Raw genomic sequence first — 27872 nt, 5'->3', positions numbered from 1 at the left:
TTAACCTTAGATTCTTTGTAAGTTAAGTTGGACTCTATATACAGTTTAGTTTAGTTTAGTATGTTTATTTCGGTCTCATAAAAACAAATACAGTAGACAAATATAAAGGTATAAATACAAAACAAAATAAATCAGAACAAAAAACACAACAAGCAAATCAATTTACTTTGACCGTAAAGGTGTAGGCTGAAGCATCAGCTTATTGTGCCTACCCTTCTTAAATTAACATTGTTCGTTCACTCAATTTAAAACATTAAACAGTAATTAAATTAAACATTAATTAAATTAAACATTAAACATTACAGTAACCGTAAAACGTGAAAGATTTTATGTTAAAGCCAAAACATATTTTACACTATGTTTATTGCCTTGTTGTTTCACTTTTAGCATTGGTTACCATTCGTAGCGAATCTGCCGATCAGTCACCAGACGCCAGCGGCGCGTAGCGAAAGTGCGGACGCGGACCGGAAGCAGCGTTTACTTGTGTTCAGAGATTTCATCATTCTCCTCTTCTCGCATTACGGCGGTCCATGCTTCTTCGTAGCGCAGCATCAGCACTGCTGAGGACCAGCACTGAGATTGCCTCCGTCTGCCCGGTGTCCACGGTCCGGTTCTTTCGGCAGTCCCCCCGCTCCCCGCCAGAAACCAGGCCGTTTTCCACGTCGGTCTGCCGGTGTAAGAAGCAGCAGCAGAAGAAAAGCCTGTGGCTGCAGCTTGCGGAAGGACAAACCATGGACGGCAACATTGAGGAGATCCTCGCTCCTTTGAGGCTCGCAGTCAAAGAACAGGTACCGCTTTACTTCTCTCACACTCTACCGATGTGAAATAAGTCAGATTGTTTAGGGTTAAATGTGTGTGTTTGTGTATTTTATCGCACCGACAGCCGCTCTCCGCCAGCAGCATGCCTGGCTCGGCTAGCCGGCTAACTCACCGGCTCATTGTGAAGCTGTCAATGAATGATAATAGCCATTTGTTGCTAACTAAGTGCTAACGCTAGCTGACAGTCATGTCTGCGCCCTTTGCCACGTTTCAGTGTGGGGCTACTGCTGCTGCTGCTGGTGCAGACGTTTCCGAGCAGGGTGGGGTTAAGAAAGGAGGCCAGCCACGAAAATAATACTAGTAATCCAACGATCAGCTGCAGGCTTTGTTAACATGCCCAGGCTTGAGTCGAGTATTTGTAGCTGGCTCAGGGGTTTTTCCTGTGCGGAGGAAGTCTCAAACCTCTTGTCTGTGTTTTTAGGGGGACCTGGTTCGCCAGATGAAGCAGGATGGTGTCCCTGATGTGGATGTTACTAAAGCTGTAGCTGAACTGAAAGCAAGGAAGAGGACTCTGGAGGCCAAGGTGAGTCATAAAAGAATCGTGTCAAATATGCACCTGATTACACCTGCATGCAGTTTTGTCACAGAACCAGAAAAAGTTCAGACATATATTATTCAAAATTGACTGATGCAAGGTTTGGCAGACTCGTCCACTGTCTCCAAGATACCTGAGTCATGAATTTAGCTGAATTTGGGGCGTGAACTCACAGTTTTGATTTCACACTGTTGACAAACACAGTGCTGGTTGGTTCATTACATTATGGATTTGATTAAACCATGTGATGAATTAATACATTACAAATAAGCTGCTATCCGAACATGGAAACTGCCATAAAGTAACACTACAGGATCAAATATCTACTCAGTAGCTTGTGTCATGTGACCACAGTTCCCAACATAGATCACATAGAGTTACGTGAGTCACCTCCATTTGTTAAATGGCAGCCATGCAGATGTAAATGTTGTTAGTAGACCTTTTTGAGGCGAGATTGTGTTTTTTAACTTTTGCATTAGGATTCCCAAAGGTCAGGAGTTAATTCCTCTGCTCAGACTTATCAAAACAAGGCCAACGCCACTACATCTTTAACTTAGTTTCTCCACACCCTCAAAGCAAACAGTTGTGTATATAATATAATTTTAATTACAGGAACTGGCATTACAACCCAAAGATGACATCGTCGACAGAACCAAGATGGAGGATACCCTCAAAAGGCGATTCTTCTATGACCAGGCCTTTGCCATCTACGGAGGTAACATTAAGACAGTGAATAGTTGTATGTGCATACGACTGTATAAGAAGTCTTTAAGCAGTCTTTTACAACGCAGTAATTCCTCTCAGGTGTGAGCGGTCTGTATGACTTCGGCCCTGTGGGCTGTGCCCTGAAGAACAACATCCTGCACGCCTGGAGGCAGCACTTCATCCAGGAGGAGCAGATCCTGGAGATCGACTGCACCATGCTGACCCCCGAACCTGTCCTCAAGTACGTACTGTGGGAATTAAATTGGAGATACTTTCTTTTCTGTCATATGTGTTAAGCAGTCTTGGGTTATTCATGTGTTAACTACGTGCCTGGTGGTTCCTGCAGTCAGCTACAAAGTGCTGCACTGTGGGTTTTTATAAACAGGCGCATATTGACTCTGTAGTTTTATGCATGGGAGCTGTCACCATAGCAGCCTTCCATAGCCCGGCTGCAGATACATTTTTGAGTATAATTAAATGTGAAAAACTTTTTTTTTTCCTCTTATGATGAATCTGACTCCTCGTTTTGTTGCTTTACGTGTTATCAGGACATCGGGCCATGTGGAGAAATTTGCTGACTACATGGTGAAGGATGTGAAGAATGGCGAGTGCTTCAGGGCGGACCACCTCCTCAAAGGTAAGCCTTTTGTACATCTGTTTGTTAAGACTCGACTTCCACTGCTGTGTAAACTAAAGATTACTCATCCCAAAAGCTTCTGCACCGGAGGTCTGAGGAAGTTTTTCATCTGTATTATTCATTGGGATTCTGCCGTGGGAGGCATGGACACGGGCCAAACTTGTGCTGTCAGTGGCCGATGCTGGTTGGCCGGTTTCTGAGTATCACTGTTGTGCCCGAGGGAGAATGGAAGTGACTGGACCAGCAGAAATCACACAGGGCTTTCATAACAATACAAGCTGCTGGGATCACAGGGGCGGGAGTTGTGCCAAATTGCTGGGGGGAAAAAATTTCACATAGTGGGAGAACATGCGAGTCCCCGAAATAATCTGTGACAAGTGGTCCAAAGGCCGCAAGAAATCGTGTAATGAAACTTGAAAATGTTGTGCAGCACCTCTGACATTAGACTCTGAGGCTATAAAAATGTTTCATACTGCTGATTTGTTTTTAGTAAATATTTACACCTTTTTTCCCAAATGAAATTGTATGTGATATGTTTTGTTTTACTTTTAATTTGAATTTGTCACACTATCAAGTATTATATCAGATCCTGGTGAGAGCCTTTTTTTTCATGTTTGTCTCCTACAGCTCATCTCCAGAAGCTGATGTCTGATAAGAAGTGTGCAGCTGAGAAGAAGGCTGAGATGGAGGGCGTTATCACTCAGGTCAGTGATAAGTGGATGAAAATGCTTTTTACAAGGGTTATGTGGAAAAGCTGTTACCAAAAAAGACATACATGATTCACTTGACTTTTTTTTTTCTTTTCCCAGATGGACAACTACAGCCAGCAAGAACTGACAGACCTGTTTGTGAAATACAACGTCAAGTCGCCCACCACAGGAAACGACCTCACACCTCCTATCTCCTTCAACCTGATGTTTCAGACGTCCATCGGACCAGGGGGGAATATGCCAGGGTAAAATGCCAACATTATAATCTTCTTAAAGGGATAGTTCAACATTTTGGCAAATTGGCCCCATAATCAAACGCATCAAATACACAATCCAACAACTCCAAAACGCTCTCGTGGACAAGTTGTGACCTGCACATTCACCACGCTATGAGGTAATAACGGAACGTTACGAGACAGAGTTGTTTTCGAGGTAAATTCATGCAAAACCGCTGATGCGAGTTCCCGTCGGGGGCAGTTTTTCGGCAAGCAGTCTCTGAATTTACCTCTAAAACAACTCTGTCTCGTAATGTTACGTTATCATCTCATAGCATGGTGAATGTGCAGGTCACAACTTGTCCACCAGAGCGTTTTGGGGTTGTTGGATTGTGTATTTGATGAGGGAAACCAAGAAATCCCATTAGCCTCCGTAGCGTAGCTCTGAGCAGCTCGCGGCTCTGCTCCGCCGCTCTAAAAATAGCTTGCACCGACAATTAAAAGTAACAAACCTACTGCTATGACTAAAGGGATTATAGCAATGGGCCAATTTGCCAAAATGTTGAACTATCCCTTTAAATGTCCTCCTGTTTGCGTCATTATTATGTTTTTCTAATGCATGTTTTGATCTGCAGCTATCTGAGGCCTGAAACAGCTCAGGGAATCTTCCTCAACTTCAAGCGTCTTTTGGAGTTTAACCAGGGAAAACTGCCCTTTGCCGCTGCTCAGATAGGAAACTCCTTCAGGAATGAAATCTCTCCTCGCTCTGGACTCATCCGTGTCAGGTTAGTGGTGGTACTCTGGCTCAACCATCATTTGTTTTCTGTATGTGTAGGGGAGTGATGTCTCTTGAGAGATAAAACAGGAATGTAATAACTGTACATTTCCACACAGAGAGTTCACCATGGCTGAGATTGAGCACTTTGTGGATCCCAATGAGAAGGTCCACCCTAAATTCCCCAATTTAGCTGACTTGGATATCAATTTATACTCCTCGAAGGCCCAGATGAGTGGACAGTCTGCACAAGTCATGAGGCTGGGAGATGCTGTTGAGCAGGTAGGAATCGCTACAAGAACACTCATATTTATACTGGAAATACATTTAAACTGTAGATCAGTGTGAGTGCTTTTAGATTATAAATGTTTAATCTCAAGTGATTTGGATATGTAGCCATTATTCTTTTGAGATCATAAGATAAATCTCATTGAATGTGATCTATAAAACTGGAAGAGGACATAAAGGCTTATTCAGTGTTTTGTCAAATTGCTCTTCCAAGGTTACTAAATCTCCCTTCCTTCTATCTCACGCAGGGAGTGATCAATAACTCCGTCCTGGGATATTTCATTGGGAGGATCTACCTCTACCTAACTAAAGTTGGTATTGCCAAAGACAAGCTGCGGTTCCGTCAGCACATGGACAACGAGATGGCTCACTACGCCTGCGACTGCTGGGATGCTGAAGCCAAAACCTCCTATGTATGTTCCATTTACAGTTAATCCTTTTGGCTTTTCAAGGGAGTCTGTCCGCGCTGTTTCTTCTAATATTTCATCCCTTGCAGGGCTGGATCGAGATCGTGGGGTGCGCCGACAGGTCCTGCTACGATCTGCAGTGCCACGCGCGAGCCACAAAGGTCCCTCTGGTTGCTGAGAAGCCTCTTAAAGAACCCATATCCTTAAATTGCAGCATGTAGCACTGAAAAGAAAAACCCCGTCTGATCCATGAAACCTCAGAGAGATTCTCAATCCTCAGCTGCCCAGCTGTTCTCCTTAATTTCTCCACACAAAGTTGTAAATGTCGTCCAGTTCGAGCCCAACAAAGGAGCCATTGGAAAAGCGTATAAGAAGGATGCCAAGATAGCCATGGAGTATCTGTCTGTGTGTGACGAATGCTTCATTACAGAGCAGGAGCAGCTACTCAACGAGTCTGGGTGAGTACTGTTAGTGGCAGCCGGTGATGTGGAGCAACATGGACGACTGATGAAACATTACAGTTTTGTGATTTCCAAATAATCAGCATCATCATCATCTCCGCTCCACAGGGAGTTCACCATCGAGACAGAGGGCAAGACGTTCAAACTCACAAAGGACATGGTCACTGTGAAGCGTTTCCAGAAGACTCTGCACGGTGAGATCGGCTCATCGGACACGGGAGGTGGATTATACTGGGGCACTTGAGAGTGACAACACATAACCTCCTTCTGTCTGCGTTCACAGTGGAGGAAGTCGTTCCAAATGTAATCGAGCCCTCGTTTGGCATTGGTAGGATCATGTACACCATCTTTGAGCACACATTCCACGTCAGAGAAGGTGACGAACAAAGAACGGTAAGTAGCTCATGTCGATCAACACTAATGAACAACATTGTATCTCTGCTGAGGCTTGGTGATGATTTATGTAATGATTTACTGTCCCACACTATATTTGTTACTGCTGGGGATACTGAATACAACTATTATTACATACTTTGGATTTAGAGAATGTTTTACCAAACATTAGCAAATAATTAAACCCTTGTATCCATGGAGCAAATGTGCAGCTGCTTCACTGTGAAAGCATTACTGAGCTACAGGTGGTTCCTGTGCCAGTTAACAGGTTTATGAGTTTAAATGCAGTTTCAATCTGGCAGTCTATCTAAGAGCAGAAGGCCTTTATGAGCAAACAGAAGTTTAATTATTTATTATCTGACTGAATTGAAATGTAAAAGCCGGTGGTTACTGCAGCTCTATATTGCCACTATATAAGCACAACTGCTGCTTTGTGTTTACCGTGTGGCTTAATGACCTTGAAGATAACAGTAGTCAATTGTAGCTGATAACGTTCGATATTATTGGGACTGAACTTGCACATATTCATACGTTTGTATCACCCACTATTGTTGCTTTTTGTATTTAAATCAGTACATTTTTGACATCTTGGTTCTCTGTAATGAACATGTGTGTTTTCTTTTGACAGTACTTTAGCTTCCCTGCTACTGTAGCTCCATACAAATGTTCCGTCCTGCCTCTGAGTCAAAACCAGGAATTTGTGCCCTTCGTGAAGGAATTATGTAAGTACCCACATAATGATAATGTATACGGTCTATTTTTGTCTCTAGAGGAGAAATACTATATTCCTCACTCCTCGTTTTCTCCTCTTTACTCTTCTTTTATCTCTTTCTTCCCCTCAGCCGAGGCGATGACCAAGAACGGTGTTTCCCACAAGGTGGACGACTCCTCAGGATCCATCGGGAGGCGCTACGCCAGGACCGATGAAATCGGAGTGGCGTTTGGAATCACCATCGACTTCGACACAGTGAACAAGACGCCTCACACAGCCACTCTGAGAGACCGAGACTCAATGAGGCAGATCAGGGCCGAGGTACAACAACAGTGCAACTTCATTCATCATTTCCTTGTTGTGTTTTACAATGGACTGTTTCTCAGATTTATGTGTTTGAAAAATGTTTGAATTAACAAGTCTCCACAAGATGGCACAAACACAGGTTGAGTCAAGGGGATATTGGGTGGAACGGGACTGATGGTTTTACAGTTCATGTGGGTGGGTGGGTGTGGGTGTGTCTGTCCTACTTTCGCTATGACTCCCATGTAGAAATGGGGTAAAGGGCAAAATGGGCAACATAAAAACGTGACTTCACCTCAAGGTGTGACACTTTACAACGTCTCAGCATCAGTGAGCATTAGGGCATTGAACATTGTAGTTAAAAAATAAATAAATAATAGTCTGTTATAGTGTGTAAATCATTAAAGTAACCGCTCTCTCTCTCTTCAGGTGAGCGAGTTGCCTGTGATCGTTCGTGATTTGGCCAATGGCACATTGACCTGGGCAGAAGTGGAGAGCAAGTACCCCATTTTTGAAGGACAAGAAACCAGCAAGAAGGACACGGTTGAAGAGTAAAACTCACCCGTCTGCCAGCCACTCTGTGAAAATCCACAGACTTGTTGCATATGCATCACCAGGAAAGAAAATATTGCAAACTGTATTGTAATAAGCTATTGTGGTGCACCGAGCCCTCCTTGTGTTCTCCACCACTGCAGTCACAAAAAAATGTCATGTATTCATCATATCTAACAGTTGTGGAAAAAGCTTGCACAGGACTGTTGTTTCTTTTGATGAGCAACATTTCATCGATGTATGACCATGTTGATGTTTTAAAAGGGAGAAAATGTAATCAGGTTGTTTTGAGTCGTCAGTGGCGGGAGGTGTCCACCATTCCAGTTTCCAGGCAGATTGGATTGAGATATTTAACAATTTCAATAAAAACAGCCAGCACTTACTGGACACAGGCACATTACTCTAATGTTTTCTATCAAGACAAGTCCAGTGGTCCCCATCACATCCCTGTTTGTCTCTCCACCAACTAAATAAGACGGGTATCTGTCAATATTTGGCACTGTTTGTCATTGAAATATATCCCATTAGAAGGTAAACTGGGTTGAAAGCTTCAGATGTATGTTGGATCCAAGCATCAGTTGTTAAGGGTTTGGAGTCACTTTGGTGCTCAAATGGTTCTTTAACATGAAGCTCTGGGTTTTTTGGCAAGATTTAAAATGTTCTCCTAAATGCAAAACTTTATGCGTACGAGGTAGGGAGTGTTTTCTTTAAATACACATTTCTGGTGTAGGAAACTCTGAGCACAAGATCAGCATCAATATTGATATTAACTAAATGTTTCTCAGTAGTCAGTCCTTAAACAACTGCATTGCTTAACACAATTCAAACATTAGTAGGTATGGGGTTATGTGGAAATTTAGACATAAAGGCCAAAGTAACAGCTGGGCAAAGAAGGGAAGTTGCCCATGGCCCCTGAGAGTATATATACCCAAAGTCAGATCAGGGCCTTAAAGCACTACTGTAAATGTGTTAGAGCATCCCAATATAAAGATGTTTCAACACCTTGTTTCACTTCATGTTGTGCTCATTTAGTGCATTAACAATCATATGCACAATATGGATCTAAAAGGCTCCCGACAGTTTACGAGGGCTGTTCATTAAGGTCATATTTGCTCCCTAGTTAATGTATACACCAGTTCTATATGCCCTCCATTGTCTTTATGATGAAAACGAAAGTAGGTTTGTCTGAGCTTCCTGGCTGATGCAACAAAAACCCTTGGTTTCAGACAGCGCCTGAGGGAAAGCAGGCACCTCCCCCTTCCTCGCTCTGAGTCTTAAGAGTCTCAAGTCGAGGGAAATCACTTGAGTCCAGAGGAGATCCACATCTGGCTGCAGAAGGAGCATCTACTTCTATTCGTACGTGACAACATGGAACAAGTACTGGCACCTTTTAGGCAGGCTGTGAAGGAGCAGGTGAGTTAATGGATGAAGTGAAATTAGAAGTGTTGATTGGAGAATTGTTTCCACTTTTCACAGTAGTTGTTTCTGTGTTTGAAGTAATAGTTTTACATGTTGACATTTAGAAGGAAATTACCGTTAACATACTGTAAAAAAGTTCAAAATTATATTTTAATTACCAAATTCTTAAGAAGTTTAAGTGCAATGCTGTAAAGTGTTTCATCGACACTTCAAGGGATGTATTTTGATTATTTGGATTTTATCAAATTGATAATAGGATATGTACTGTATATACGCACACATTTGAAACCAAAACCAAAATTTATTAATTTATATCTTAAAACTTAATATTAAAGGTCAGTGTTAAATTTAAGTCAATTCAATGTTAAGTTTTAAAATATAAATTAATATTTTGTGCACACAATTAAAAAGCAAAGTGTGGCCTTCAATGTTCAGTTTAAAATATAAATGAATAAATTTCGGTTTTGGTTTTGGTTTCAAATGTGTAGTATACATATATATTATTGGACACATACATGGCAAAATATGTAAAACTGACCAGTTATTGCCACCTGCTGCAGTTAATACGAAGATGTAATGGATTTTCATTCTTAGTGGGTTACATCCTGGCAACATTCATCACTCCTCACCATGTGGTCAACTTACTACATTTTAGCCGCCTGCTACAATTAGTTAACAGGGTAGAATGATACAAAAGACTGAATTGTAAGGTGTGAGTGTTAAGAGGAGGTAAAGCATGGTGTTTTTCCTGCAGGGTGACTTGGTGCATCAGCTGAAGCAGACCGGCGCCTCAGAGCTCGAGGTGAACAAAGCCGTGGTCGAGCTGAAGGCGCGGAAGAAGACTCTCGAGTCAAAGGTCAGAGCAACTACTGGCTAGTCTTTTCCTGGCATCCTTTAGCTTCACTTTCGTTTTGTGTAAAAGGATGTTTATTTTACAATTCAATTAGTTTTTCTTTTGGTTTCCTCCCCAACCAACGCCCTTTCCTATAGGAGCTTGCTTTGCAGCCCAAACAGGATGCAGTGGACAGGGTGAAAATGGAGGATACCTTAAAGAGGAGGTTCTTCTACGATCAAGCTTTTGCCATATATGGAGGTAAAATATGTTTGTCACAATTGCAGAACTGAAACCACAAAGCACAGTTTTTGAATGATGAGTGTTACCCAACCAACACAGGTGGAAACCCAAGAGCAATGTTCCCTGGAATATTTTACTATACAGTCTAATCCCTTTGAAAACTGTCTTCTTGTCAGGTGTGAGCGGCCTGTATGACTTTGGCCCGGTCGGCTGTGCCCTGAAGAACAACATCCTGCAGGTGTGGAGGCAGCACTTCATCCAGGAGGAGCAGATCCTGGAGATCGACTGCACCATGCTGACCCCCGAACCGGTCCTCAAGTAGGTGCCAATGCCAACACACTCAGACTCCGCATGGCTCTCCATCAGATCTGTGCTTAAAACCTGCTGCTTCTTTTCAGGACATCAGGGCACGTGGATAAATTTGCTGACTACATGGTGAAAGACTCCAAGACTGGAGAGTGCTACCGAGCTGATCACCTCCTGAAAGGTGAGTCTGTCCCACCACCATGCACTGCTGCATAATGTGCAGGTTAAAATGAGCCCAACCCTTGAGTTTTCTAGTGTTTCTCAGTGCTGCAAAGAAAGGTGTCAGATTTCATCATCACATCGGGACCTTCGGCGCGGTTAACACACATGCACCACACTTAGCAGATAGCTGGCTGAGTTGTGCATCTGAAACTTGCATGTGGTCGGACTCTTTTATAAAAGTCAACCTGCCATTAGATTTTTGTGGTATCCACCTTTCTGAATTTCTGCAGATCCAGTTTTAACTGAATGTGCAATTTCATTTGTACAAGACAGGCTTTAACCTGTCGTACTAGGTAACATGTCCCCAGGGGAGTTTTAGAGGGAGGCGTGCCAAATGAGCTGGGGGGTAGGGTCGTCAAAGGGTCATATAACTGGTTATTCAGGTGTAATTTATTTTGTTTATTCAGTGAACATATGTGTCTAGACCATTTTAAAAAAATATCTTGAAATTCTGAATATTTTCCAGTCACCTTCAATGAAAACAAGAAGAGGGATTCTTAGATTTTTCTACTAAAGTCTAGAAAGTGAAACAACAAAATGTGTAAACCCTAAATTGCTGCAAGAAGCGATACAGTGCATGTGGGGTTATAACAAAACTGACTTCACAAAAAGTCTGCAAACCCAAAATGAATATAGACTCCAGAGCACTGTGATCCCTTAATTAAATTTTCTTTTCTTTCTTTTTTTATACCATAAAATTCCATTAATTTGCCCATTACTAAATAATGACTAATTTCAGTGGGGTTTTACTCTATTGGATTCACTGAAACCATGTATATAAACCATTTAAAATACGTTCATATGTTATAATCCATTAATTATCTCCATCTTTGGTTTAAATTTAAAGGGATTTTGCTTCTTAATGCCCCATTATACTTCCAATAAAAGTATATCACCATATCACAATCTGATTTTTTTTCTTTTTTTTAAGTAATGACTCTAATACTTGTGCATTGTTAAGAACACAAATCCCTGTAACCACTGTATTTAATGTGGATTCACTAATGACTAGTTTTTCAGATCACATCATATTTTTGAGATTCTAATCAATCAAGAGTAGAGTGATTATGTTCAGTCTAATTAATTTCAAGGCTGCTAACAGAGCTGTTTGTTTCCTTTACAGCTCATTTGAAAAAACTGATGTCTGAGGAGAAATGCTCAGCAGAGAAGGCGAATGAGATGGAGGATGTTATCACTCAGGTGGGTGCCCGCTCTACAAACACATGTAGGACACTGGAGACGTCCGATGTTTCATGTTTGTGAGAATACTGACATCTGCTGGTGGAAATAAAGAAATAATCATCCAATACACCTGCTGTCTTTTTGTCACAGATGGACAACTACACTCAGCAGGCGTTGGCTGATCTCTTTGTGAAATACAACGTCAAGTCGCCCAGCACAGGAAACGACCTCACGCCTCCCGTCTCCTTCAACCTGATGTTTCAGACGTCCATCGGACCAGGAGGCAACACGCCCGGGTACTGTACTGTACTCAACACACCATCTGTCTCCTCCCAGTCTCTCATGTGAAAAGCTTTTGTTGTAATGAAATTGTGCCACCTGGTCGTTTTCTGTGCAGATACCTGAGGCCCGAAACAGCTCAGGGAATGTTCCTCAACTTCAAGCGTCTGTTGGAGTTTAACCAGGGGAAATTACCCTTCGGTGCTGCTCAGATCGGAAACTCCTTCAGGAATGAAATCTCCCCTCGCTCTGGACTCATCCGTGTCAGGTCAGAAAATCCAGCTGCTCAACACGTCGTCACCTGCAAATTATAACAAACAGCAACAGCAAGATTTAACACTCCTTTTTCTTGCAGAGAGTTCACCATGGCTGAGATTGAGCACTTTGTGGATCCAAACGAGAAGGTTCATCCTAAATTCTCCAAAGTGGCCGACCTGGAGATCTTGCTGTTCTCTTCAAAGGCCCAGACGAGTGGACAGCCTGCAGAGATCATGAGGTTGGGGGACGCTGTGAAGCAGGTAGAGTAGAGCTGATTGCATTCATGATACTGATATTATTGAGTAGAATTGTAAGCATAGGAAAGGATATATTATACATATCCTCAGCATGTGTCATTGAAATGACTTTTACATAAAACAACTTATCATGGAGTTTAATTTTATAGCCTCAAGAAGGTTAATGCATTAAATGCTCAGATGCTGCTTGAGAGGTGTATTAAAAAAACTGTATATAGAATAATTTAATAGATAAATGTACCAAAAATGGGTTTCAATGATACTTGATGACAACTTTAAATCCTCTGTGTGTCTGCTGCAGGGAGTGATCAACAATTCAGTGCTGGGTTACTTCATTGGAAGGATCTACTTGTATCTGATTAAAGTGGGACTCTCCAAAGACAAAGTGCGCTTCCGTCAGCACATGGACAACGAGATGGCTCACTATGCATGTGACTGCTGGGATGCAGAGTCCAAAACCTCCTATGTAAACATTTTCTCTTTTATTCTGCTTTGTGAGCTCAACAGTTGACAAACAATGGCACCGCAGCCACATGCTTTTTATTCTTACACATGGTTGTTTTTCTCTCTCAGGGCTGGATAGAAATTGTGGGCTGTGCTGATCGATCCTGTTATGACCTGTCTTGCCACTCCAGGGCCACCAAGGTGCCGCTAGTGGCAGAAAAGCCTTTGAAAGAACCCATATCCTTCTGTTCTGATGATCCAGACTATAATCACACCATATTACAGTGTGGCCAACATCGTAATACTAGAACATGGTTACAACAACTATGTACTTCTATATGTTTGGAAATAATAGAGTCATTGCATGCATGGTTTAATGCATGTTGAAAATGGTAATACTCATGCAAGAATCTTTCAGTTGGACATACATTAAACATGAGCAATGTGTTAACCTCAGTATTAGTTGCCAAGGGTTGCCAAATTCAGTCATTTTCAAATCCTATGCAAACCTTATTTTTCAAACATGCATAAGATCCAACAGAAAATGGTTTAAATAAAAGTGAATCAAATCATCATGGAAATGAAAGAAGAAAAAGTTAAGATTTACAAGATCCCAGCTTTTAATTATTCTCTAGTCTATGGTATTAGTAGGACTATGTCCAGTGTCCTGTGTTTACTCCTTAACTCCTTCACACAAGGTTGTGAATGTTGTCCAGTTTGAGCCCAACAAAGGAGCCATCGGGACGGCCTACAAGAAGGATGCCAAGCTGGTTCTGGAGTACCTGGCCATCTGTGATGAATGTTATATCACCGATCAGGAGAAGCTTCTCAAGGACACCGGGTAATTACTGATCGCTGCAGTGCACCCTGTTGTAGAAATGTTTATTTTTGAATATTGTTTTAATTTGTTTATGCCGTGTTTGTGTCTGTACTGTAGGAAGTTCAGCTTTGAGTCTGAAGGCAAATCCTTCACACTGACCAAAGACATGGTCAGTGTGAAGAGGTTCCAGAAAACCTTGCATGGTAAGAAGTAACATCAAACCTGGCTTTGTGACTGTAGAGAAGCACAGTGTGTTGTTCTTGTGGGAAAACAACCATCTCTGTTTTCCCACAGTGGAGGAGATTGTTCCGAATGTAATCGAGCCCTCGTTTGGCATCGGCAGAATCATGTACTCCATCTTCGAGCACTCATTTGGTATCCGGCAGGGGGATGAACAGAGGACGGTAAGAGTGCTTCAAAACAGAAATCAGATCCGAGTGAGAATCATTATGCTTGTTCTGGTTTTTGCTGTTCGTTTTAATTAATGATAATTTATGTCTTCTCCAGTATTTCAGCTTCCCTGCCACTGTAGCTCCGTATAAATGCTCCATCCTGCCTTTGAGCCATAACCAGGAGTTCATGCCGTTTGTTTCCCAGCTGTGTGAGTGTGACACAATATAATTTTAGTTTAAAGAAATAGTTTGACATTTTGGGAAATGTGTTTCTCTGCTCTTTTTATATAAACAAACAAGATACACCTCTCTGTTTCCAGTCTTAATGCTAAGCTAGTAGGCTGCAAGAAAACAGAGAAGCATGTTTCCAAAAATGTTCAACTGTTCATTTATTTAGGTGCTTATATGATTATCTTTCTAAAACTCAGCTGGTTTAATCCTTTTTCCTCCTTTCAGCTGAGGCGATGACCAAAAACGGTTTGTCCCACAAGGTGGACGACTCTTCAGGATCCATTGGGCGGCGTTACGCCAGGTCGGACGAGATCGGAGTGGCCTTTGGCATCACCATCGACTTTGACACCGTGAACAAGACGCCGCACACAGCCACTCTGAGGGACCGAGACTCAATGAGGCAGATCAGAGCTGAGGTACAACATGAACTGCCTGTAGCCAAGCATCACATCTGTTGTTATCTTTACCACTGATTTAACAAAAATGTATTGCAGGTCACTGAGCTACCAGTGATGGTTCGAGATCTGGCGAACGGCACCTTGACGTGGGCTGAGGTGGAGAGCAAATACCCCATATTTGAAGGACAGGAAACCAGCAAGAAGGAGTAAGCAGACAGGGACTGCACCACTCTACACGTGGGGACCATATTGTTAATATTGTTAATAACTGGATTAAAAAAGGTGAAGATCCTAATGGAAATTGTTATAATGGTGATGCACATGTTCCAGATCCTGTGTCTTTACCTGTATTCAGACAGCAACATTTGGAGATTCACATGTGCCACATAGACTGAATAAACATGATGACCTCAGTGACCTCTTACCTTGAACAGTATTAACACTCTTAACTCCCTGTAGATGTGTAGTTTTACTATGAAAGCAGAAAACATGTTTCCTGTATGTTATGATTCACATTTTGTAATAAACATCGCATGAGTATTTTCATTGTGTACACTTGAAAACTACAGTCTCCCGTAGTTTTGCTTTGTGTTTGCAGCTGTAGCCACCGTGTGTCACTGTATTGTATTTTGTGCTACTGTCACTAGTCGGCACTGCTTGTTGTTGCACAGCTGCAGTTCAGTGTAGAATGTGAAACACGGACGTTTGGCTATAAGTCAAAATTGTAACAAGCTTAGTCTCTCCCAAAACAGATCTGGCAACCAGGAATATGGAAAATATCACATATAATAGACTTGAAAATGGTGACAAAATTATTATGGAAATCTATGCTCCTTTTGATATAAATGCAGTTTAATAGTCTGATACAAAATTTAGGCCTACATGTACAGAAGTGATGACAGACTCTTTACACATGGAAGATTTACTATATGAGGAAGTGGGTTTTTGTTGAATGAACCCTCTGCTGCATCATTTGGGAAGGTAGGTACAGTAACTTAACATGCCAAGATCGGAGACTCTTCAGATGCCTGATGTTGCCAGGTTTATAACCTATTATACTGATTCAGGACCCCCCTCCCCTGCCTGTTCCGCCCCCTCTGTGTCAGTGGTCAAAGTATAAATACATCCTGTCACCTTTAACCGGTGGCAGCTCCCTCTCAGGGAGTCAGAGGGACCTGCAGCCCAGCCTGCGCCCTGTGGATGCACAGCAGATACAACAGTTTACATTTTCCCCATGTGTTTTTGTTTTGTTTTGTTTTGTTTGACATGAAACTTTAATTTTTTTTTGTCTCTGTGTGAACAAACTGAAAAAAAAAAGGTTCGTTTTTATAGCAACTTCTTCGGGCTCGCAACTGCTGCGTTCAAGGTCAGTATCACAACAGGTGCTGCAGAGGACAAACTGAAGAGCATGACCGTGTGGCATTTCAACTGCAGGCATGATGAGCTGACATTGTTAGAGGAGAACAGAGAGAAATATTGATTTAACTCATGATTTATTTGGTTCAGCGTGGGTGTCGTGAACCGCAAACATCAAATACTATTGGTCGAGTGTGGTTTCTGCTTTCCAGAGCGAGTTTTCTCAGCATTAAAGCTGCAGAAAAAAGTCACAGGAGAGAAGTTGGTTGGATAAAAATAGCAGACAGCTGCACCTTGTTAGAGTCTTTACGTTTTACCAATCGGTGGAAAGTTGCCCATTTGTCCTCCTCTGTTCTCTCCTTGATAAATGTGATATGATAAAATTCCTTAGTGATTAGGACTCAGTGTCATTTGGCAGAAACGAGATACTGAGCTACTCTGATTAAAGTGTAGTTCAGAAGAAGATAAAGCCACTCAAATATAGCTAGTTCTGAACAAGCTAATTGCCTATAAATACCTGCTAGCTTCTATGAAAGGTAACAGCTGTGTGCCCAGTTGTGTAATGTAGTAACTCAAGTACTGTACTTAAATGTACTTTTAATGTTCTTAACTTGCATATTTACATGTCATTTCTATCTGACTAGATATCATTTATTTGACATCTGTAGGAAACTAGTTACTTTGCAGGTTGAGTTTTGTATAAAAATATGATGATGAGCTAAAAATAAAAAGGTTTTTTTTTCCTGATATAGGCTAATATAATGATAATAGTGATATAATATACTCTGAGGGGAGCCACTATGCTTCTCACTGGGTACTTTGAGTTTTGACCCTGAGACTATTTCCTATTCCATTTTGATCTAGACTGTAAATCCTGCATTCAAAATGTAAAAGCAAACTACAGAGGTAGGAAAATGTGAATCAAAGTAAAACTGCTCATCATACAGAAACATTACTTTGTATATTATATTATGAATGATACATTGTGTTGTAATGTGCATGGATTTTATTACTCAGTATTGTAGACTAATCATTTTAGAGTCAACCATTGGCACAACACCAACAGGGTCATAACATAGGTTCCTGATTGCGTGGCAGATCAGGTGTACACCTTTCAGTTTCAGTTGTGCAGACGAGCTGTTGACTGGTCTGATGTTGTGCGTTCAGGAGCCTCCGGAGCTCGTCCTCCCTGTGTCACCATGGGGGTCAAAGCTGCACTTCCCAGATATGAGCTCTACTTCTACAACACGATGCTGTGTCTGGCCATGTCCTGGGCTGCCAGCTGGATCTTTGAGGTGTCCAGTGGTGAGTAGTCAACATGCAAACACACAACAAGTAGGAATAGTAGCAGGATATCATGCTCATGTAGATTTGCCATTAATTATATAATCATGGATTAGTCTGAAATGTACACAAGTAAAAGACTAAATCATTGAAGTGCTGTTTATTTATTCTTAGAGCCTTAAATTAATGATTCCCTTAAATTTGGTTAGTTAAACTATGCACATACACTGATACACGAAGAGAAACACAATTGTGGAGCAAGATATATTTTACACAACTTACAATTGTTGATGTTTCCAACACTGAAACCTCTCCTACAGCTGCTGTTCTTTGATAATCAGCTAATACAGATCCGTATCTGCTGTCAAAAGTTTGTCCACTTCAACATGAGAAACTAAACTAACAGGTATCATGTCAGTCAAGTACAGTCAGTAGTTGTACACACCCACACAACAAATACATGAAAACATCTGTGTGGCCCCACCCTAAATTTACCAAACAGGCATTTGACATTTGAAAGGGAATTCAGCTATCAGTAATATGCTCTGCTCAGCCTACTGTCAAATGATCTCTGAAGAACTCTGTGGAGACACTACTTAGTAAATACTAAGTATGTTCACTACTTCACAGCTATGGATTCATATGCAAAATGTCACTTTTTACATTAGTATGACTCTATCTGTCAATAATGGTGCAAAATGATGGTACCCAGCATCTAAATTTACAGTTTACTATTGAAGAAGGCATTGAAAATACACAAGACATAGAGAATAAGTGTGTGAGGGAGTTCACTTACATGATAACACCTGTATGGCTTTGCATTGTGTTACTGTACCTAAACAACTGTATTTTTCTTTCCTGACATATTTTGCATATTGAAATATCTTAGTGATATTATCCAAGATGGTAACCATGGAAGACACCTTTCTCACAGACCATGTTAAAAGCAACAATTCAAAAAGTTTAAGCCAAACTTTAATAGAAATTTCATCCTAATTGTGTCCGTAACAGCATAACTGTAGGCAGCTCTGTGGACGAGTGCAGTAAAACACAAAAAGCAGTTCATTAGGTTCCCCTGACTTCAGGCTGAGACATACTGTAAGTTGTGTCTTCTGCCTGCTGTAGTACAGTCACATAAAGTCAACACAATGTGCAGTGTACATGTCGAGGCAGTGTCACTGTGTGAGGGTGAGGAGTTGGAGCTATGCGGACCACGCAGGGGAGATCAGGTGTCAGTATTAATACCACAGAGGAGTGAAGAAAATAGGCCCTGTGTTGGCCCTGCATAGTGTGTATCATGTCTGCACTCAAGGACAAGGAGATTAAAATAAAAGACAGAAAATACTACAAAAAGGAAATGTAAATATATCTGTGCTATGTTTGTTGTTGTGTTGCAGTTTCTCCGTCAAACCTTGTTGTGAGAAGAGCGAGGAAGAACAGTACAGAGGTTTTTTAATTGAATCTACAAAATAAATTTCTCATCCTCTTTTGTCATTTCTTATTCCAGTCAATGCAAACAGAAAGACGTTCAAACCCACTGTGCAACCAGGGTGGTACTACTTCGGGAGGAAGATGGTGAGAGAATAAAAGTGTATTAAGTGGGAGTTTACTGATCAAACATCTGTGGTTTCTCATTTTCACTTTCTGCTCACTGTTCTGCAGGACACGGCTGACTTTGAGTGGACGATGTGGTTTTCCACATTCTGTGCGCACATCCTGTTTGCTCTCTCCGGTCACGTGCTGTTCGCCAAGATCTGCTCCATGCTGGCTCCACAGGTTCTAAATAACTGATTCATTGATTCATCTTCTAAGGAAGACTAATGTAGCTAAAAGCGGTGATGGACTCGGGTTTAATGATCTGAGCAGAGCACCGAGCCGTTGTGAAATAAGATGGAAGAAACAATCATGTTGGATTTATATCTCACTGAGCCGTTAATATGAATACTTGACATTTTGGAAATCCACTTTGTCACAATTTATTTTTGCAGCATTGCACAGAAGCTTTTTATATCATTACCCAAACAGCAGATGACGAATGGGACCAGGTGGAAAGAAAAAACACAGAGCGAGAGTCAAATGGAGGGATGACTGCAGATGAAGAATGAAAGAGACAGAGAGAGCAATAAATAGAAATGCAGCTCTATATTTAGCTAGATCAGTTGTGTTGGTTTGGTTTAGTTGAATACCATTAGACCACATGTCATGTCATGTGTCATGTCAGGGTCAAAGTCTTTGCTTAAGTATCGATTTTATAATATGAATCAATTTGTGCATATTGAATATGAATCAGCAAGATGGCCAAAATGATGATGAACAAGCCTCCAAGGGGAAGTTTCATTTTCCTTTTCTGTAAACAGTTTTATCATCTGGTGCATTTTGGATTGATTTGATAAACACAGAGTTTCATTGTGTGGTGACACTATTATATTTCTGTCTCACAGTACAGGTCCTTGGTTTACATGGTGTATGGCCTCCTGGCTGTGTGGACCAGTATGGGCTGGACCTACGTCACCCTCATCCTGTCCCACTGCATCTTGCTCTACAGCATCTCCTTAGTGAAAATCCGCTGGCTTTGCTTCGTCACTGGTCTGTGTACCCTCGCTACATTCAAGTGTGAACCCTTCGTGTCCTGGCAGGTAAACTACTGCCTGTACAGAAATTAATAATCACACAAAATATGAGGAAATCATCTTTATTCCTCCTTTAGGATCTTCATTTCTCGTTGTTTTGGCTCCACACAGGCTGGATTTGTGGAGGGAGACTTTGAGCTGCGTCATGTTCTCTTCTATGGAGGTTGTGGGTTTACAATCATGCGCTGTATGAGCTTTGCTCTCGAGAACTGTGACAGGAAAGATGGAAACTACAACATCCTCGAGCTGCTCAAGTACAACTTCTACCTCCCCTTCTTCTATTTCGGGCCCATCATGACCTTCGATAAGTTTTATGTGCAGGTACGTTAAATGAGTGTCTTTTTATTTATTGCAGTCATTCAGCAGCTCCCAACTGTTTACTGTCATGATGGGCTTCCCTCTTTGATTTCAGTATTTTAGATCTAAAACTTACAAGTGAGGTGAAAGCAACAACTAAATAAAATGAATACACTTATTTGTTATTTGATATAAAGTTTTCTCTCTTACTTTTCTGTCCTTTTAATTATCTTGCAATCCCTCATGGTTATGTATACCTAGAGTGCGCTTCATGAGCTGCAGAGTAACAGAGTAGATGTTAGGTTTTTTGTGACCTCTTGGTGGTTGACTCAGGTGTCTGCTGCCCCCTGCAGGCCAACAAGTCGGACCTGACGAGGAAAGAGCGGGAGATGTGGAATATAAGTCTGCAGGGTCTGATCCACCTGGGGGTCATCATTGTCATAGACGTCCTCTTTCATTTCATGTACATCCTCACCATCCCCACCGACATGAAGCTGCTGAAACACCTCTCTGACTGGGCTCTAGGTCTGGCCTAGAAATGACTGCTTTCTAACGCTGTAGCACATTATTTATAAAAAACAGTTTTGGCAAAAAGCATCCTGTTCTACTTTGTGCTAAGAGTTCTTGGTGTAATATGAATGGTTTGACTAATATGCTTGCATTGTTTCCAGTGGGTCTGGCCTACTTTAACTTGGTGTATGACTGGGTGAAAGCTGCTGTCATGTTTGGAGTCATCAACACAGTTTCCAGGTTGGATCATCTGGACCCTCCCAAGCCCCCAAAATGTATCACTATGCTCTACGTGTTCGCTGAAACGTGAGTCGAGTTCACACAAGTACACTTGGTTTTTTATAACCCTTATATTAAACCTAATCATTACTTTTTCTCTTTGACAGCCACTTTGACAGAGGAATCAATGACTGGCTCTGCAAGTGAGTGTATAAGAGACACTAGTAAATTAAACTAAAGCATTCATCATCAGTCTTGTCAGCTTCAGAGGTTCTGATATCTTCATCCTCCACAGGTATGTGTATGATTACCTGGGTGGAAAGCATGACGATGTGCTGAAGGAACTGGTGGCGACACTGTGCACCTTCGGCGTTACCATCCTCTGGCTGGGACCCTGTCAGGTGGTGCTGATCTGGGCTTTCTTTAACTGTTTTGGCCTCAACTTTGAGCTGTGGACAGCCAAGCTCTTCTCCATGGAGCCTTTTGCTTCTTTTGAGGTAGATTTACATTTCAGTGAACACTGATATAAAATGCTTTTTGTTTATCAATTGTTTTTATTTTTTATACTTTTTAAATGTATTTTTTCTTCATAGGTGGCAATGTCAGAAGCAATGTCCCGCAGGATCAGAGCCGTCTTCAATACTTTCAACTTCTGGTGTATTGTTTTGTACAACATCCTGGCCCTCAACAGTTTGGACTTTGCAAAGCTGGTCACCAAACGGCTGCTTCTCAAAGGTGATTTAGTTTTTTTATATGTTTCAGTATTAAGGACGATTCATTTTTTTCACCAGCTCTACTAAAAATTAGGTTGTTGTTGTTTTTTTACCTTTCCAGGCTTCCCTATAACCACTATCATCGTCATGTTTATGACCTACTGCCTGGTTCAAGTGATTAAGGAGCGAGAGAGGAGACAGGCCCTCATTGATGACCCCGATCCTCTGCCTCCTGCCCCCCCTCCGAATGCCACCCCCAGCCCGGCCGGTGCTCCAGCTGCACCTGCCGCTGCTCAGCCAGTCGCAGACCCTAGCAAGGCAAAAACAGAGTAAATACTTAATGTTCACCCAGTGGCTCGGTTAATGAAAGATGCAGCCGCCAGCAGTATTACCGCCAATCTAGGTTTTAGAATATATATTTTAAACAGATGTCTTGCTTCTGCTGATTTTGAAGACAGCATTTACTGTAAATATGTTTACCATCATTTTAGTGTAAAAAAAATCAATCTTAATAAATCATTTTTGATAACATAATGTACAGTTCACCTCACGTGTACTGTCTTACCCTGTGCACAAAATGTTTCTCTTAAACTCTTTAACTCTAGTAGGTTTCTGAAACCTCTGCCTCCACTGTTAATGCAAAAAATAAACTGCAAAGATTTGTTCAAAGCAGCATGTTTTGTGTCTTTATGTAAAGTTTCTGACCTTCCTGATGGAGCTGTTTAAATATGAATGCAAGTAGAGCTTTTTGCACCATTTAAGTCAGTGTTGTTTCTTGTCGTAGAAGCGTGAGATATTTCTGAAGGATTACATCAGCAGCGTCCTGTTTGAAGGAAACACTTTGAACATTGTGCAGTGTAATGTCAATGGTCACACATGTGATGAGTCACTGCCTGAACTCCCAAACAGTGTGTTCAAAGGTAAAAATAACATGAAATGGGGGCAATTATATTTGATACACTGTGTCAAATCTAATGTAGTATATAGTGTAATGACTACACAGTTTTTTGTAGCTCTACACCAAAGTCTCAAAAAATTACCTTGATGGTATCATCTTAGTGATAGCCTCAGACGGTATTGACATTATGTATGTTTTGTTTCCTTTCTGAGGAGTTATCTCTGGGCAACAAATTGAATCGAAGGCAACTGGACTTGTATTTATCAAGGAAGACGCTTCAACTAGTCAGACCGATGCGTTGCGAACTGATGAAGCCCCTTGCATTCCCCCCTTCGATTCAATTTGTCGCCCAGAGGTAACTATGACCTGGATGAATGAGAATATCCATAGACATATTTCTGAGAGTTAGATGATACTCGCTTATCAGCTGAATTGTTGTTGTTGAAGAGCTAATATTAGCATTAACAACTGTTCGATCAGTTTAGAGCAAGTTCAGTATCAAACTTCACTCCTTTATTACTTGACAAAAGTTGTTTCCAGCAACTGCCTTTTCTTGCTTTTACTTATATTATTTCTTACCTTGCCTGTAGTTAGTTAGCCAGCCCTGAACTATGATGCTGGTGGTAAAAAGTGATTGCAACATCCACTATTTTGTTATTTGTATGTCTTATACTACATTTTTCATTATGCCATTGTCACAATTTCAAATGCCATGTACTGTATAGTTTGCACAACCAGACAAAGTAGTTACTACTACCTGATGATATAGAAACTAGCTTACCTTAAATTAATGAAGGCTTATCATACCCCCCCATTTTAAAATATTTGATTATCTCACATAAATTAATGTAAAAACGATGTTTTGCTGTGTCATTCATATGAACCAATAGCTAAATTAAACTATACAGCAGCAGCAAAAATAATCCTTTAAAAGTTTAGCTGTAGGTAATCTCATCCCAACATCTTTCTAAAATATGATATAATATTCAAAGGCAGAAGGAAAACTATACTTTTAACTTTGTCTTTTCTTTTCTTGTGTTGTGTTGTAAATATGTAAATGAAGTAACATCACAAAAGGACAAAGTGACACATTGGCTATGATGACTCAGCCTCGGAGACCCGGCAGGCCAGCTTCTAACACGGACCCCCGTGACTCAGGTCAGACATATTTCCCATGAGGCAACGTGTCAGCTGTCTGAGTGTGGGTGGATGTTCCTGGGGAGTGGGCACGGTGGAGTTGGAGGTGGGAGTCAGAGAGGGACTGAAGCGTGGATATTGCATTTCATGTTCCAGAATAAAGCCCATAGCTTCACACCGAGCACCCTGTCTATAAATAACCTCCCAGTTGGAGCTCAGTTGAAGGGTCAGGACAGCTGAGGGAGTGGGCCGCCCCTGGGTTCAGCTGGTGTGGGCTCGTAGCAGACTGACTGTGCCTCTGAAGCCTCTCTTCAGGCTAGAAATTAGAACTACTCTGTTGAGAAGATCCACTTTTTTTTGGATTGTTTTGCAGCCGCTGAAAGGCTTTTTATACTCACCCGCCAGCAAACATGGCTCTACCTATAAACCCCATGGACGAGCCCAGGATGTACCAGCAGACCCTGCTCCAGGACGGCCTGTGCGACTTGCTGGAGAATGACAAGCTGGTCGACTGTGTGCTGAAGATCAAAGACAAGGAATTCCCCTGCCACCGGCTCGTCCTGTGCGCCTGCAGCTCGTACTTCCGCCACATCTTCCTGTCAGACCTGGAGGAGAGCAAAAAGAGGGAGATCGTCCTGGAGGATGTGGAGCCCGGTGTCATGGGGCTGATCCTCAAGTACCTGTACACCTCCAAAATCAACGTGACAGAGCAGAACGTTCAGGACATCTTTGCTGTAGCTAATGTGTACCAGATCCCCTCAATTTTCACAGTGTGTGTCTCTTTCCTGCAAAAGCGCCTGAGCCTCAGCAACTGTTTGGCTGTCTTCAGGCTCGGGCTGATGCTCGACTGTCCTCGGCTGGCCGTCTCTGCCCGAAACTATGCCTGCGAGCGCTTCCAGCTCATCTCCAGAGACGAGGAGTTCCTCCAGCTGCTCCCCAGTGAGCTGGCAGCCATTCTAACAAACGACACTCTGAACGTAGAAACGGAAGAAGCGGTGTTTGAGGCTTTGATGAACTGGGTGTCCCGGGACACAGAGAACAGGGAGAAAGAGCTGCCAGGTTTGCTGGATTGCATTCGTTTGCGTCTGGTCAACGAGGATTACCTGAAAGACAAAGTGGAGAGACACAAATTGATAACTTCAAATCCTGAGCTGCAGCAGAAACTCCAGCTGGTTAGGGATGCTCGTGTCGGGAAGTTGCCTGAGGTGAAAAAAAGCAAGAAGGAGAATGGCGGCGCAGACAAAGACGGAGAGAGGGGGGATGATGAGGAGGAAGAAGAAGAAGGCCTTCTCCCAGGCATCCTGAACGACAACCTCAGATTTGGCATGTTTGTCAGGAACTTGATACTGATGGTCAATGAAACGGGCGCTGTGGCCTATGATCCATCGGGGAACGACTGCTTTGTAGCATCACTCTCCACACAGGTTCCCAAGAACCACACCAGCCTGGTCACCAAGGAAAACCAGATTTTTGTGGCAGGAGGGTTATTCTTTGATGAACAGAACAAGGAAGATCCTCTGTGCTCCTATTTCCTGCAGGTAAGAGTGATTTGAAAGAAAAAAAGATCTTACTTCAGCTTGTTCTTCTGATATTTTTTAATAATTCAAGTCCTGCTGTATCAGTGTCAGTAATACGCTTTAAAGTTTGACTTTCATTTCTAAAAATTATGCTATGATGCATGAAATTGCATTAAGAACAAACTGTCCCTTTGGTGGGTGGATTCAGACCCATAATACTTTATTTTACATTCAAGTGGAAATGCCATGATACCAACTGAGGCTTGGGTTGAATATAAACCTCAGGATTTTATGTTGTGTTTGCATATTCAGAACACGCATCTGTTCATGTCTGTCTGCCTGCATCACAGTGGTGTAAACGTAACCCATGCACAAATGTTTTACCTCTGTGACCTCAGTATGACCCAGTCGGTGCTGACTGGCTGGGGATGCCTCCGCTCCCATCTCCCCGTTTCCTCTTTGGGTTGGCCGAGGCAGAGAACTCCATCTTCGTGTTGGGGGGACGGGAGCTGAAGGAGCAGGAGCAGACTTTGGACTCAGTTCTGGTCTACGACAGACAGTTAGTACAAGTTTGATTTGATTCAAGTTTAATTTATTGCACTGATTTCTAATTGATGAACACATTTCCTGTGGTTTTGTGTTTACAGATCTTTTAAATGGGGAGAATCAGAGTCAATTCCTTACCCAGTTTACGGTCATGCAACGATATCCCACAATGACATTGTCTATGTGATTGGAGGAAAGGGAGAAAACAAGTGAGCATAAAGTGTGATAATAATAATAATAATAATAATATCTATCTGTTGTAATTATAGCAACATAGGCTTGTATTAATTCTGCAACAAAGAGAGCACTAGGGAATGGCTACATACATTTTTTCTCTTTTCTGAAAAGGAGCTGTCTAAGGAAGATGTGCGCATATGATGCCAAGAGATTTGAATGGAAGGAGCTTCCACCCATGAAGAATGCACGCTCCTTATGTGGAGCCACCGTTCATGAGGACAAAATATATGTGGCAGCAGGAGTCACAGACAACGGCCTGACAAACTCTGTGGAGGTGTACGACATCGCTACCAACAAGTGAGTTCATCAAAATCAGTGAATGCAGTTGACAAAGGTGAATGTTGATGTCTCATGTAGTAGCAAAGCCCTGAAGTCACCAGTGGTACAAACCCACAAATGTGAAATCCTCTTACTACATCTGTACATGTGTTTTTTATTCCTCAGATGGTCAGATTTTACAGAGTTTCCACAGGAGAGAAGCTCTCTGAACCTGGTGTCGTTGGCTGGCTTGCTGTACGCTGTAGGAGGTTTTGCCATGATGCCTCTGGAGGACAGCGAAGAGGTCGTTCCCACGGAGATGAACGATATCTGGAGGTGGGTCACAGTGATAGAGAGGGTTCCTATTTTAGTCCAGACATCCTTGCGTTTGGTACATTTTGATGAACATCACAAAGGTAAATAATAAATATTTCTACTTTCGTCAAAACCAAAGCCATAAGAAAAATAACCAGATACTGTCTGTGCATGTTTGTATGTTTAAGAGAAATTAAACTGGGGTGCTATTTTTCAAATTTCAGTTTTCAAAAGTAGCCTGGTCGTAATTCAAACAGATATAGGATGTCTTCTGCAGTCTTCATTCAATATAATCACACATCATGCTAAAAAACAGTTAATACTCTCGTACTGCACAGCCATACGTTAAATCTAAAGTGTATATCGACTTGTAGTAGCGGCTGTCCCAGTTTTTGCATTTCATGACAAATGAATGCCTGTCGACCTCCTCAGGTACGATGAGTCAGAGGGGACGTGGAACGGGATCCTCAGAGAGATCAAGTACGCTGCAGGGGCCACTATTCTGGGGGTCCGCCTCAACACCCTGCGTCTCACCAAGATGTAAAACCACCTCCGGAAATCAATGTTGAAGTCCACAGGAGTTTCACAGCAGTCCAAGGACACATTCAGCCACGCTCAAGGTCACAGTCATGAATCAGCTTGTGTGTTTAGTGTTTTTTCTTTTACTTTTCATCATGTGGCAGCAGTGTTAATTGTACATCTATGATTCTGGCCTCTTGACAAGGACAGTTTTCTTTTTTAATTAATAACATTTTTATATGTGTGTCAGCAGCTGATTCAGTTTGTAAAATTGTAAACATTATATAGTTTTTTTTGCAATGAATTGAATAAAATTGAAGTATTTAAGTACCAATGAAAAAATGTCTTGATAATCATGGAAAGTATACTGACAAGAAGTTGTGTATTTTCCAACAGATGGCAGCAAAGTCAAAATGTAAGCTTCCTGACTGGAAGAAAACACAATTAAAAACCCATTTAATTTAGTCTGTGCAGAGACAAAAACACAGCACACACCTCATTTTTCAATAATATATCTATACTGTTTAATATTGAAATGATTTAATTACGTTCTGCTGTGTTACAGATGGTAGACACTAGTCAATAATACAATAAAAGACAGAAAATACAGTCTAATGTTATTAGCACCTCTAGACACTATT

At 41.7% G+C, this 27872-nt stretch overlaps 4 protein-coding genes and 1 non-coding gene across 5 annotated transcripts; all 5 read left to right on the top strand.

The window, feature by feature from the left end:
• The first annotated feature begins 501 nt into the window (after window positions 1-501).
• Window positions 502-7907, top strand: LOC146966656 (glycine--tRNA ligase-like). Its single transcript, XM_085763510.1, has 17 exons — window positions 502-788; window positions 1241-1342; window positions 1967-2069; window positions 2159-2300; window positions 2608-2696; window positions 3324-3400; window positions 3506-3651; window positions 4257-4406; window positions 4516-4678; window positions 4933-5097; window positions 5181-5289; window positions 5405-5549; window positions 5661-5746; window positions 5836-5945; window positions 6574-6667; window positions 6788-6978; window positions 7390-7907. The coding sequence occupies exons 1-17, from the start codon at window positions 531-533 to the stop codon at window positions 7513-7515; spliced, it is 2256 nt and encodes a 751-aa protein (XP_085619636.1). The 5' UTR covers window positions 502-530; the 3' UTR covers window positions 7516-7907.
• LOC146966657 (small nucleolar RNA SNORA84) lies at window positions 2388-2522 on the top strand. Its single transcript, XR_015034564.1, has one exon. It is a non-coding gene; the product is annotated as a small nucleolar RNA SNORA84 (small nucleolar RNA).
• Window positions 7908-8800: 893 nt separating the features above from the next.
• LOC146966655 (glycine--tRNA ligase-like) lies at window positions 8801-15348 on the top strand. Its single transcript, XM_085763511.1, has 17 exons — window positions 8801-8925; window positions 9686-9787; window positions 9922-10024; window positions 10183-10324; window positions 10405-10493; window positions 11658-11734; window positions 11867-12012; window positions 12114-12263; window positions 12351-12513; window positions 12812-12976; window positions 13084-13191; window positions 13650-13795; window positions 13892-13977; window positions 14069-14178; window positions 14282-14375; window positions 14623-14813; window positions 14892-15348. The coding sequence occupies exons 1-17, from the start codon at window positions 8881-8883 to the stop codon at window positions 15003-15005; spliced, it is 2031 nt and encodes a 676-aa protein (XP_085619637.1). The 5' UTR covers window positions 8801-8880; the 3' UTR covers window positions 15006-15348.
• Window positions 15349-15940: 592 nt separating this feature from the next.
• Window positions 15941-22473, top strand: hhatlb (hedgehog acyltransferase like, b). Its single transcript, XM_085763660.1, has 12 exons — window positions 15941-16161; window positions 17319-17456; window positions 18943-19010; window positions 19098-19211; window positions 19877-20071; window positions 20177-20386; window positions 20716-20887; window positions 21034-21178; window positions 21259-21294; window positions 21387-21588; window positions 21685-21826; window positions 21926-22473. The coding sequence occupies exons 2-12, from the start codon at window positions 17351-17353 to the stop codon at window positions 22135-22137; spliced, it is 1602 nt and encodes a 533-aa protein (XP_085619786.1). The 5' UTR covers window positions 15941-16161; window positions 17319-17350; the 3' UTR covers window positions 22138-22473.
• A 1587-nt stretch (window positions 22474-24060) lies between these two features.
• On the top strand, window positions 24061-27573 carry klhl40b (kelch-like family member 40b). Its single transcript, XM_085763659.1, has 6 exons — window positions 24061-25377; window positions 25755-25915; window positions 26004-26111; window positions 26251-26436; window positions 26584-26733; window positions 27145-27573. The coding sequence occupies exons 1-6, from the start codon at window positions 24250-24252 to the stop codon at window positions 27254-27256; spliced, it is 1845 nt and encodes a 614-aa protein (XP_085619785.1). The 5' UTR covers window positions 24061-24249; the 3' UTR covers window positions 27257-27573.
• The last annotated feature ends 299 nt before the right edge of the window (window positions 27574-27872 follow it).

This window comes from Trachurus japonicus, chromosome 20 (genome assembly GCF_045865225.1).
Source record: "Trachurus japonicus isolate A0001 chromosome 20, Traja_1.0".
In the NCBI taxonomy this organism is placed as follows: Eukaryota; Metazoa; Chordata; class Actinopteri; order Carangiformes; family Carangidae; genus Trachurus; species Trachurus japonicus.
The sequence above is the reverse complement of the archived record's forward strand: the minus strand, read 5'-3'. Positions and strand labels throughout refer to the sequence as shown.

Coding starts and splice junctions, on each gene's coding strand:
- LOC146966656 (XM_085763510.1), top strand. CDS start 531: ATGCTTCTTCGTAGCGCAGCATCAGCACTGCTGAGGACCAGCACTGAG. Junction 5,290..5,404: donor GAAGCCTCTTAAAGAACCCA/TATCCTTAAATT, acceptor TTTCTCCACACA/AAGTTGTAAATGTCGTCCAG. Junction 5,550..5,660: donor CAGCTACTCAACGAGTCTGG/GTGAGTACTGTT, acceptor TCCGCTCCACAG/GGAGTTCACCATCGAGACAG.
- LOC146966655 (XM_085763511.1), top strand. CDS start 8,881: ATGGAACAAGTACTGGCACCTTTTAGGCAGGCTGTGAAGGAGCAG. Junction 10,494..11,657: donor AGCTGATCACCTCCTGAAAG/GTGAGTCTGTCC, acceptor TTTCCTTTACAG/CTCATTTGAAAAAACTGATG. Junction 14,179..14,281: donor AGGGGGATGAACAGAGGACG/GTAAGAGTGCTT, acceptor TGTCTTCTCCAG/TATTTCAGCTTCCCTGCCAC.
- hhatlb (XM_085763660.1), top strand. CDS start 17,351: ATGGGGGTCAAAGCTGCACTTCCCAGATATGAGCTCTACTTCTACAAC. Junction 19,011..19,097: donor ACTACTTCGGGAGGAAGATG/GTGAGAGAATAA, acceptor ACTGTTCTGCAG/GACACGGCTGACTTTGAGTG. Junction 20,888..21,033: donor CCTCTCTGACTGGGCTCTAG/GTCTGGCCTAGA, acceptor CATTGTTTCCAG/TGGGTCTGGCCTACTTTAAC.
- klhl40b (XM_085763659.1), top strand. CDS start 24,250: ATGGCTCTACCTATAAACCCCATGGACGAGCCCAGGATGTACCAGCAG. Junction 25,378..25,754: donor TGTGCTCCTATTTCCTGCAG/GTAAGAGTGATT, acceptor CTGTGACCTCAG/TATGACCCAGTCGGTGCTGA. Junction 26,437..26,583: donor TACGACATCGCTACCAACAA/GTGAGTTCATCA, acceptor TTTATTCCTCAG/ATGGTCAGATTTTACAGAGT.